The sequence below is a fragment of the Sprattus sprattus genome (genome assembly GCF_963457725.1).
Source record: "Sprattus sprattus genome assembly, chromosome: 11".
Classification (NCBI taxonomy): domain Eukaryota; kingdom Metazoa; phylum Chordata; class Actinopteri; order Clupeiformes; family Clupeidae; genus Sprattus; species Sprattus sprattus.
The window spans coordinates 8,350,352-8,362,851 of record NC_137909.1 but is presented as its reverse complement, the minus strand read 5'-3'; the positions used below and the strand labels follow the sequence as shown (position 1 = coordinate 8,362,851).

General features: G+C 46.0%; 1 protein-coding gene across 1 annotated transcript in view; it reads right to left on the bottom strand.

Annotated features, from left to right (window-relative positions):
* nsmfa (NMDA receptor synaptonuclear signaling and neuronal migration factor a) overlaps nucleotides 1-12,500 on the bottom strand; it is a gene marked incomplete at both ends in the record, with an annotated part of 27,268 nt that overhangs the window by 6,134 nt on the left and 8,634 nt on the right. The window contains 6 exons of the mRNA XM_080848086.1: nucleotides 174-301; nucleotides 1,458-1,547; nucleotides 2,118-2,170; nucleotides 7,483-7,549; nucleotides 8,161-8,997; nucleotides 9,487-9,548. Coding sequence (XP_080704212.1) covers nucleotides 174-301; nucleotides 1,458-1,547; nucleotides 2,118-2,170; nucleotides 7,483-7,549; nucleotides 8,161-8,997; nucleotides 9,487-9,548 — 1,237 coding nt within the window. The remainder of the gene's footprint in view (nucleotides 1-173; nucleotides 302-1,457; nucleotides 1,548-2,117; nucleotides 2,171-7,482; nucleotides 7,550-8,160; nucleotides 8,998-9,486; nucleotides 9,549-12,500) is intronic.

The window sequence follows — 12,500 nt, the reverse complement described above, 5'->3', positions numbered from 1 at the left end:
TCTGTTTAACATTATTGTCAGACTTGAATGCCCCAAGAAGACAGTACTGATCTTTTGAGCTGACGTTGGGCATTTGGCTTTGTGTGTGTGTGTGTCTGTGTGTGTGTGTGTGTGTGAGTGTGTGTGTGTGTGTGTGTGTGTGTGTGTGCATGTGTATGTCTCTGTGTACCCACCATGACTTTGGGAGGGATGAAGTCATCTCCTTCACAGGCTAGCCGTTCCATCTCCCTCTCCTCTTCCCAGTCCATGTCCTCACACGTAGCCTCATCCGGTGGGCCACACGACGCCTGCAGTTCCCCACCTATAACACAAACCACACCTTAAGTTAGCTCAAATTGCCAGACAAGCAGAGAGAGAGAGATAGAGAGAGAGAGAGAAGAAAAGAATGATAGATGTAACAAAAGATAGAGATAACAATATGATGATAGATAGATAGATAGAGAGAAAGACAGAGTTGGTAGAAGAAAGAACACAAAGACATGTAGCCAGCTGCTTGTAGGAGAAAGTCACACAGAGCAGAGCACACACAATAACAGACAAGATGGCCAAGGTCATCAGAAAGATTGGCAGAAACAAACCAATGTTTGAACTCAATGAAGATGGAGAGCAACACACAAAAAAAACACAAAGACACATAAGGGAAAGTAAAACCTACAGACCAGACGCATACACACATAGAGGAATTCATGCAGACGTAAACCTATCGACTTCGCTGAACACATTCATATATGCACTCTCGCACTCTCTCTCGCACACACACACATATTTTCAAACCTTCCTAAACAGGGTCGGCGGAGACAGATACTCACAGAGAAAGAGTCACAAATTGGCAGACAGACCCACGGTCAGAGGAAGACAGACAGACAGGGTCAGAGTCAACAGTAGAGGCAGGAAGGTAGCACGAGTGTGTATGTGCGCGTGTGTGTGTGTGTGTGTGTGTGTGTGTGTGTATTTGTGTGTGTGTGTGTGCGTATGTGGGTGCTGGATTTGTCCTCCTAGTTGTGTGTTGCATTTGTGTATTTGTCTGTCTAGGGTGAGCAAACAGGTATATACCATTATGTGGGAGTTGAAGGTCATTGCACACAAATACACTAGTACTGCAGAAGATGTCAAATGTGGAATTGTGGAGTATGGATGACTGTTAAATGAATCATCAAAGCTGAGCCATAGAAATTAATGTGTGTTTGTTTGTGTTTTTGCTTGGATATGTGTACAGAATCAATTATTTATTTGTGTTGACAGTATGTATGTGTTCCTGTAGGTTTTTGTATGTTGACTCATCTGGGTGATATGCATGTTTTGTGTGTGTGTGGGTGTGTGTGTGTGTGTGTGTGTCTGTGTGTGTGTGTGGGTGTGTGTGTCTGTGTGTGTTTGTGTGTGTCTCTGTTTATGTGTGTCTGTGTGTGTGTGCGTGTGTGTGTCTGTGTGTCTGTGTGTGTGTTTGTGTGTGGACTCACTATCTCTTGACTCGTTTGAAGTGTCAGTCTTGACAGGAGTGGGGTCGCTCCAGGAGCGGTTGAAGCTCTTCGCTCTGCGTTCCGCAAACGCTGATAAAGGTTTGGAGAGAGTCACACACGCTCTCTCACTCACACACTTTCTCATATCACGCACTGTGCAAAGCGTTTGCACACACAATCCCAGTATAGCCACATATGCAGACTGTACACACACCTATACGTCCAGCCTTTCATGGCTGTCATCTTGTGGCAGCACACAGACACACACACACACACGCACACACACACACACAAACACACACGCTCACATACACTTCACTGGACCACAAAGAGCACATTGATGCAAGCTCTGGTCGAAATGCTTCATCACATACTCACACACACACATACAGGCACACACAAACACAACCCTCACACTCATTCACTAACATAAATGAACATGTCATTCCGTCTCTGCGTTTAAGGAGAACATGCACATGCTTAACAGTTGTGCATTAGTACAGAACATCAGAGCTTCCTCACCACATGCTGAACACAAAACTCACAAAATAATGCACAAACATAGATGACGTTGGAAACTGACACATGGCTGCACGTGCTCACACACACACACACACACACACACACACACACACACACACACACACAGCTTTAACTCACTCTGTGCTTTCATTCTTCTGCTGCCCACCATTCTCAAATGCTTCCGGAAGTTTCTGTCAGTGAGAAAGAAAGAAAACAAAACGGAAAAAGGAAGGACATAGATTATGCACTGAACAAGAAGCAAGATATGAGGGATAAATATTCTGTGTCAAGCCACTTTGCCTTTCCATTAGGGAATCAGTGGAGCATCAAGAGGTGAATGGCTGGGGGTCCACAGGAGTTAAAATCATCTCAGGAGAGGCAGAATAGCATGCTTGCTCTTTGTCACATATGCACCATGGCATTTAGTTAACCCCAACAACACTGACCCATAACAGGGCCAAAGATGGTTGTGCGGGACTCCTAGTCCTTCTTGTTCTTGTGGGGGAAAAAACTCTGACCCTATCTTCTCATTCGATTGACATTTGTGAGTCTTGGATAATGCCACATTGCTGCATGATGTTGATAAGTGTGTGTGCGTGTGTGTGTGTGTGTGCCTGTGTGTGTGCGTGTGTGCGTTCCTGCTCAATCTCCCCTTTTGTCCACTACTGTACACTGTAAAGCACACATAACCACGGCAACCATGTCCAATCATTTCACAAACAGACATCACAGAGAGTGCGTGGGCTGGATATAAGAGAGAGAGAGCGGGAGAACAAGAGAATGAGAGAGAGAGGGGTTGAGGGAGGATACAGGAGAGTTTGTGGCATCACGATGACCCCGTCCTCATTTCACATTGCCATTGGAGACAAAGCGTAGTAGCACAATCCCTCCCTGTTTACTCACTGCTACAGATGCCTTCCACCTCATTAACAGTTCATTTACAGTCGTAGCTTTTGAATAAACAAAACTAAACACAAAACTACTCTAATCACAGTAATGGTGCCCGTGAGGTGAAATAACTTCTCTATATGCGGTACTGCTTACAATGCCATGTTGGAGATTTAACACTATCTAAGGTCTTTCAAAGGTAAGGATTCTCCATGTAATTGATACCACCCAAACATGATTGATTCAATATAGTATTAAAGAATGAGTCATACACATCCCTGTCCTCAAGTGATTTGTGTTTTCCATTCCTCCTGGGATAAAAGCACCATTAGATATGTGAAATACACACATTCAGTATGACAGGGTCAACAGTGGGAAGCCTCAGACTTCTATGGTCATTAAATATTTGTGTGTGTGTGCACGTATATGTCTGTGTGTGTGTGTGTGTGTGTGTGCACGTGTGAGAGATTGTGATACAATTATGAAAAGATAGGTAGATAGAGAAAAAGACAGAGGAAGAGGAAGACAGAGAAATTCCCTCTATCCCCTTTGTCCTTCACTGTTCCCACCCACGGACAACAGACGCACATTTCTTCACTAATGAGAGGATGAGAAAGAAAGAAGAAACCACCCCTCCACCCACGCAACCAGCTGAGGATGAGTCAGAGGCATCTCCCTCCCTCGCTCCTTCACTCCTCCTTTCTCTCTTTCCTCCCTTCTCGCTCTCTCTTCCTCTTTCCCCCTTTAATCCCCATCTTTCTCGTCAAGGCAATATCTCTTCCTTCACTATCCCCCCATCCTCTGCCTCTCTCGTTCTTCTTCTCATCCTCCCTTACCTGCATCCTTATCTCTCCATTGAATTTAAACAAGCTCCCTGTTCCCTCTTGTCTCCCACTCTCTCCTGTCCTTCTCTTCTCTTCTACTGCTATGTCATTCTGTCCTTCATCACGGTCTCTGTCCTCTGTGTATGACACTCTTTTTTCTCTTCCTATCTCCCCAATCCTCCCTCCTCTCTCTTCTTCTCCCTCTCTTCTCCTTCTCCTCTCTCCTCTCTCTCTCTCTCTCTCTCTCTCTCTCTCTCTTTCTCTCTGTGGTCAGACAGGGCTAGCAGTTAGGGTGCGGTGCCACTGACTGCTTCGGGTGCATTCCCCTATTAATCAGCCGGCTTGCCGTGTCATGGTGACCTTCCCCTGCCGCAGCCGAGCATTCTGGGACCTGTCCAGTTGACGGGCCGAGGCTGACAGAGCCCAAAGTGACCTACACGCTCTGCACTCACGGACACCACCATCATCATCCCAGTTGTTATCAAAGTTACCATTAGCATAATCTTCATCCAATCTCCGTGATTGCCCTGTTAGTATAGTTACTACTATAATATTTGACATCATCTTCATCATCATTATCAACAAATAAGTCCTTATCCATCATCAGCCAAGTGTTCTGTAACCGTCCCCAATGTCCATGTGTAAATGTCTTCTACTCTCAATGTCAACCCACTTGTCTGACCAGACTGTGAGCAAATTAACTAGCAATGAACATTCCAACGATATAATTAATAGCTTCCATTCCTTGTGCAATGTTGTGCCATTCGGTTAGCGCTCTCTCCTCCGTGCTGTTTGTGTGTGCACAGAACCATGAAACCTCTCTTCATTATGTGGACCGGTGCACAGCAGACTGCCTCACTGATTGGATTGGATTATCTATACATAAATAACTGTGCTTTTTTTCCCCCTAGTGGTGAGAGATATGTATTTAAAGGTTTTTCTTCCAATTTAACATCAGTTAGCATCGATAAATAAAACTCACTAACCTGTGTGTATACAGGGACTGGAATGAGAATTGAACGTGTGGGGTATCACATAGTCATTGACTGAGCCTGGTTATGGGCTGATAATGAAGATGAATGATTTTTGCACAGAAAGCCAAGAGTATTCTGGGACTGGGATCAATCCATGCCCTAGAAACCATCTGTGACTGCACAGAGCTGCATATGGATATTGGCACTGGAACAAACAAGTTGACTCAAACATATGATCTACCTCATATCGCATTGCACAGTGGTCAAACCCAAATAAATTACCCACAAATTAATGACTGATTAAGTAGCCCTAATGGCTGAGAATACTGATCACTATGCCTATCTGCCTCCCGTTCTGCGTGATCAAATACACTGTCATTTACTGCACTTATGGACCAAAACATGCAAACAAACAAAACAAAGAAATGAACTGGTTTGGGATAATCGCTAAGAAGAATTAGCGTTATTGGCATCGAGAGTTGCTCACATTTGTACATTTAGCAAAATGTTTTATCCAAAGCCACTTTCAGAACAGTGGAGATGTATACATTTTCATCAGTGTGTGGTCCATCGGAAACAAACCCAAGACCTTGGTGTTGTTCGCAGTTGAGTTAAAGGATATTTAACAATAATAGTTTTAAGTTAAAGATATTTCTAGCTAACTTTCACCAGACTAAGGCCGGATTGCAGCTGCACTGTGCTGAAATTTTTGTTTGCAAAGCCCTGGATAAATGCAAAGCCATTCTCATAGGATTTATTTCTTTATTTCAAAGGATTTATTTGAGATCTATTTTTGTGATGACAATCAGACTGTGAAGCCAGCAAGTTTAAGTATTCTACAGAGGTACTGCTTTAAGCCGCTGCAACACAACAACATGATCACAGCCATCAAACAGACCACTTCATTGACATCTACAATTCCATATCTGTCTTTTGACATAATAGTTAATAGATGGGGGGAAGGGGGGTAGCTAAATAGCTAAAGACACTTTAAAAGCGCATTATTTTGAAAACTCATTTTTTTGAAAACTCTTTTTTTTTGAAAACTCGTTTTGTTGAAAACTCATTTTTTTGTTAGAAATTGTTTGAGTGTATAATAGGCTTTGAAGCTATTACCAAATGGGAATATCAAGCAAAACCTGGTGAGTCCCACAGCTGTGTTGTTATCTGAAAAAGAAATTCTCTCTCTCTCGCTCTCACTCTCTCTTTCACACACACACACACACACACACACACACACACATACACACACACACACACACACACACACACACACATACACACACACACACACACACACACACACTGCCAGCCCTAGAGGCACCCACATATTTCCACTGAGTCAATTCAAGCAGAGGTGTTAGCATCACAGGAACACAAGGCTGCTTCTCCCTGAGCTAAGCTGCCGCTGCCCTCTCATCTGACCTCAGATCAGCTACATGAAAGGAAAGGTCAGACTCAGGGGGTCAGTAGAGCCATGCTGCTGCCCAGGTCGATGTGCACCCCGCTGGGGAGTGAGTGAGTTAGACCCCTTGCAGTGAGACCCTTCCGTAAGGGAGGACAGTTAGACACTTTAGGCTGAATTGAGACGGAGCCTAGTTTCACTGAATCGGGTTCATTTTTCACACGAATTGAATCTTTTAATTCCGTAAGAATGGAGCCTGGTAACGAGAGATTTGCGTAAAGACGGAGCCACCAGATTGGGTTGAACGGGCTGTAGTACATACCCCACGCCTGTTGGTGGCGCTTTAGCGCTGCTACAGACAACTGAAAAAACTTGAAAAACGTAGAAGAAAAGACTACGCAGTACACGGTAAAGGAGCAAAGCACACGGATAAACACATTACACAAGACATTCAAGCTCCAATTAGCAACATTACATTATGGTGGTTAATAAAATCAGTGGTCAGACTAAAGGTTATGCGAAAATGAATTCTATTTTCTATTGAAAATAAAGAGTTTGGGACAGTACAACATGACATGTCTGTCATCCCATTTCCCATGAGGATCGTTGCGGATACGGTGTGCGGATAGAGAGTTTTTGTCTAAATGATAGGCTATCTGTATTATGAACAGCTCGGACGCAGACAAACTAGACTTCGTATAAACAGCACTTTAGATACTACTGTAGGTATGTAGTACGTTTGTCTGTGTTCATTTAGTGCCTAAAGGCCATATATATCATACATCTAAATATACATATACTGCACACTGGGTTCTATTTCATGAGTCACATATTTCATGCGTCGTCATCATGGATTACTGAACTGTACTGTTTAATGAATTATTATTGGGACAAGGGGTGAGGGAGGAAAGGAGAAGGAGAAATACGATGGCAGTGATCCTAACATGATGAAGAGATTTATGAAGAGAAGAAATAAAACATGATGAAACAAGAGAAGAAAAAAATAACAAACTAGTGTTACTTACGTTATCCTGTAGTGGAGATGGCAAGCATGAACAGAAGGGAAAGGGAAAGAACATTTTTAAAGGCATTTTTTTAGACAGTTTGTGTGTGTGTGTGTGTGTGTGTGTGTGTGTGTGTGTGTGTATGTGTGTGTGTGTGTGTGTGTGTGTGTGTGTGTGTGTGTGAGTGTGTGTTGAGACAGATCTGTTGTGACAGGGCGGAAGTGTGAAATGCCCACAGAGAACGAAAGGTGTTGGTAAGCTGAACACCTGCACTGCCGTCTGTCTCTAAGGTCATTCGGCCACTAAAAGGTGTGTGTGTGTGTGTGTGTGTGTGTGTGTGTGTGTGTGTGTGTGTGTGTGTGTGTGTGTGTGTGTGCATGTGTGTGAGCTTGTGAAAGGACAGCTTACGCTTGCATGGTCGTTGTGGCTGTCCCAAAACTGAACATGCTCTCTTTTGGGAGCCAGTTGTTGTCTTCTGGGGTCCAGAGAAAAACGGAAAGAAAAAGAAAATCAATACATTGATAACAGCAGTAAGAAGAGTGAAGATAAGTGGACGTTCACTTGTAAGATAGAGGAGTGTATATGGAACTGGATGTGAGTAGAGCTACTTTGGAAGCATGTCAGTTTGTGTGGATGGGCATGTGCAACAGAGCCTGTGTCTGTGTCTGTGTCTGTGTCTGTGTCTGTGTCTGTGTCTGTGTCTGTGTCTGTGTCTGTGTCTGTGTCTGTGTCTGTGTCTGTGTCTGTGTCTGTGTCTGTGTCTGTGTCTGTGTCTGTGTCTGTGTCTGTGTCTGTGTCTGTGTCTGTGTCTGTGTGTTGAACTGAGTATGAGTTTGTACAGCCACTTTGCGACCCACACACACTGAACACTGACACACAGCTCAGTCCTCCACCAAAGAGGGAGAGAGAGTGACACACAAGGGCACAGAGGAGGAACAGGAGGAGAGGAGAGACGAAGAGTGGGAAATACACACCACCACGGCACATCTAAACAGAGAAACACCCCCCAGAACAACCCCCACCCTGCCAGTCTTCCAACGCCTCTCTCTCTCCCCTTCTCCCTCCCCCCTTCTCTCTCCCTCTCACCTCTCTCCAGCCCAGTCATCCGGTCCACACTATGCATCCGCTCTAGGCGCCGGTGCTGCTTGCCTGCCTCGCGGCCGCTGCTCTCCAGGTCCAGGGAGCCCTGGCTACGTGAGGGCACCCCGCCACATGACTCACAGCCCAGGACGCCGCAGCTCCCCTTGCAGCTCTCCTTGCCCTCGCCCCAGCTGCGGATGTTGTGGGCGCTGACCGAGCTGGACAGCGGCGGCTGGGCCAGTTGGTGGTGGTGGTGCCGGCGGTGGTGGCCGGAGCTCGTGCCCTCGCCCCCTCCGTTGTTGCCCGTTCCACTGGCGTGCGTGGAGGAGGAGGAAGAGGCGGATTGGTTGCCGTGGTGAGAGTTGCCGTGGTGGTGGGTGCCCCCGTGGCGATGGTGGTACTGGGTGGGGGATGAGGAGGTGGAGGAACTGGAGGGGGACGTGGCGGGCTGGGCTAGGCTGTGATGGCCCCCGGTCTGTGGCCCCGTCGCCTCCCGGGCCCCCTTGAGGACCTCCAGCTCCAGGCTCTCCTTGCTCCCGCGGCCGCTGCCCAGCATGCCGCTCTCTCCGGTGATGGTGTAGACGCGAGCGGGCTGCAGGGCGCACTCCACGCACTTCTGCTGGTCCTCCTCGGCTGAGAAGCTGCGCTCCAGGGACAGCTGGGTCTTGCCGGAGGCTGGCGGGGGTGGTGGCTGGAGGATGCCCAGGGGGGTGCTGATCAGGCTGGGCTCAGGTGTGCCGGAGGGGCCCCGCAGAGGGTAGGTGGGGAGGTTGTTGTTCTGAATGCTAACCCGGTCTGGAGAGTCTGTGTCTGGGCCGATGAGGGTGTCAGAGAGCAAGTGATCTTTAGTTTCAGAGACAGGGATCAGAAAAGACGGAAGGAGGGAGGGATAGAGGGAGAGAGAGAGACAGAGAGAGAAAGAGACCGAGAGACACAGAGACACAGACACAGTGAAAGAGAGAGCAGAAACGAGTGTGGGAGATAAAGAGAGAGAGCCCAAGATAGAGAGAGACACAGTGAAAAATAAACAGAGATAAAAAACGAGGCCAAGTTTAAATACCAGATGATATCTAATAACTTTAATGAAAAACCATGATTTGACGAGTGAGCAAACAGCTGATTGTTCTCCGCGGCTACAAAGCAGAATAAAGCTTTAGCAAAGTTCAAGACCACACAAAGAGGATGAGAAAGACTAAAAGGAAGAAGGAGCTGAGGAGACAGGGCCAGAAGGATCTAAAAAGAGATGAGGGAGAGATTGGAGTGAGAGAGACAGAGATGGAGCAAGAGAAAGAAAGAAAGTGAGAGGTAGGGAAAGAGAGAGAGAGAACTGACCTGATCCGTTGCAGTTCTCAGGATGTGTGTGGGACAGGTAGTCTCCAAAGGCTTTGGCTGCTCTGCAAACACATGCAGACAGACACACACACACACACCCCCCCCCCCCCCCCACACACACACACACACACACACACACACACACACACACACACACACACACACACACACAGACACACACACACGCACACACATACAGAGAAGTGTCAAGGTGACATCATACCCACGTGAGCACACAGCTTCATCACGTTACATAACCTCTGCACACAGTCTCTCTGTCTCATTCACAGACAGAACTCAGACACTGGGAGCCCCTTGGAAGATTCTCACACTCTCCTTTTTACGCTCCGTGCTGCTGACAGAGCTGTCATTACTCCCAGCATCTCAGCGACACATGCTGCGCTTTCAGACCGTAACCATCCCGACCAAATAAAAGGTTTACTTCGAAATCACCTCACCTCAGTGCTCAAGACCCAGGAAGGTCTGTATAAGCTGGGAGAGAGAGATATATATGTTTTTTGTGATCAATTTTTTATTGACACCATTTATGCAGTCAAGACATTCATGCAGTTACGACACGCAGAACATTAATTACATATATCATCTGGTGTACAGAGGGATATATATTGATGTATATTTATATATATAGACCGTCACAGGGGATATGGCTTTGGTGGAGAAAAGGCAGTAAGGGGATAAGCAGACATCTTGTCAGAATCAACAGATCTGGGTTTACCTGGGAGCATCTGTGGGGAGGGGGAAGAGGAGAAGGAAGGGGATTCTCTCAGATGTCACTCACTGTGAGAAATTGCACATGTGTAAACATGCACACACACACACACACACACACACACACACACACACACACACACACACGCACACACACACGTATACACTAACACACACACACACACACACACACACACTCACTCACACACTCTCTCAAGTATACAAACATGCTCACAAGCAACAAACACACACACACACACACACAAGAGCAAACAGTCAAACAAACAAACACACACAGACACAGGGGCTGTGGCAATATAATTGCCTCCTTTGTAGGATTTCCACCACCCACAGATTCAGATAGAACATTTTTATCTCCCCACTCCAGACCAGGGAGAAGAAATGGGTTACTCTGGCCCTCTATCTCTTCCTCTCTCCCTCTCTCTTTCTCTGAGTGTGTGTATTTATATGTGTGTGTGTGTGTGTGTGTGTGTGTGTGTCTGTGTAAATATGTGTGTGTATATACTGTATGTGTGTGTGTGTATGTGTGTGTGTGTGTGTGTATGTGTGTGTGTGTGTGTGTGTGTGTGTAAATATGTGTGTGTGTGTGTGTGTGTGTGTGTATATACTGTATGTGTGTGTGTGTCTGTGTGTGTGTGTGTTTGAAAAGAAAGAGAGAGGGATCACCTCACCTAGTCAGCCTTTCGGTGACTGATTTTCTTTTTAAAGAATCAATTCTAACTACAAATACAGTGACATGCATATTACTTTATAAAGAGTTCAGGCCATTGCCTTCATGAATAACTTCTGTCGGATCTGATTTAAAGCGCTTTGAAGCAATTGCTACATTCCATCATCATCACTTGGAATAGAAAACTCATATCATTTTAAAAAGTATATTGAAATAAACTGAACCACCCGGTGAACGTTGAGGTTATTGCCCATGTGAACTCAATTCTAATGAATTACCACTATAAAGAGAGTCCACAGAGAAATAAAAGCGGGGTCCTGGGCTCCACATCAGGGAGAGCTTAAGTCTACCTAACAGACCAAGTGGAAGAGATGGAGCAATATGAACCGCTGAGCAGCAGGAGGGGGGTAGATGTTTGACAAATGACAAATGACAAAATGGAACTGTTATCAGTCTGGGCAATCTCCAGCCATCTCGCAATAACTGATGTTGAACAAACAGGAGGAGCCCAGCGAGGTGATTGACAGATGTCACTCCTGCTACTTCCATCATTGTCTGCGATTTAGATCGCCCTTCCTTCCAGACACGTCAGCTGCTTTAGTGCAGCTTCCATTTCCAACCTCCCGCATTTCCTCTTCACGTTCCAACATATAAACATATTTACTCAGTTGTACAATAGGGGATGTCTGCTAGGTCCCTATTGGGCATTTCAGGACCCTGGACAGTTACTTGCATAAATGAATCATTGACATGGCAGAATTGGTGAAAATAGACTGAAAACTTGGAAATACTGCTGAGCTGTAAGGAGCTTAACATGTTTTTATAGTCTAAGCAAGAGATGGACGCTGTGATTGCTCACTGGGAGGTTGTAAGAGCACATTGTCACCAAGAGACAAAAATTGGTTTACCAGCAGGAGAGCATTGCCTCATAAATGAGATGTAAATTCAATTAAAGGCTTGCCTCTAACAATCACTCTTATCATCTGGTGAAGCTGTGTTTGGTTTTGCCACTGTGGAGAAGACACTGAGTCACACGTCCTCAGAGAGAGAGAGACGCAATGTTTCACACACACACAAGGGAGCAGGAAGCTGTAGGAAGATCTGTGTTTGTGTGTGTATGTGTACGTGTGTGTGTATGTGTGTGTATGTGTGTATGTGTGTGTGTGTTTGCTTTCCTCTGTGCTAGTGCCCACCTTATGGATAAAGACCCACACATATCATTACTCACATAACCCACTTTACACACACACACACACACACACACACACACACACACACACACACACACACACACACACACACACACACACACACACACACACACACACACACACACACACACACACACACACACACACACACGCACACACGCACACACACACACAATTAGGACACCACACCAGATCTATAGGAGAGATGTTGAAACGCCCCATCAGAACCCGTCACAGGCAGATCCTGGCGGGTGATGTTCTGCTTCTCTTCCCCCAGATGTGTGCATGTGACAGCTGCAGAGCTCCCCAGTCACCACAACCTCACACACCAGCCTGCCACCACACTTCACATTTGAACACACACACACACACACACACACACA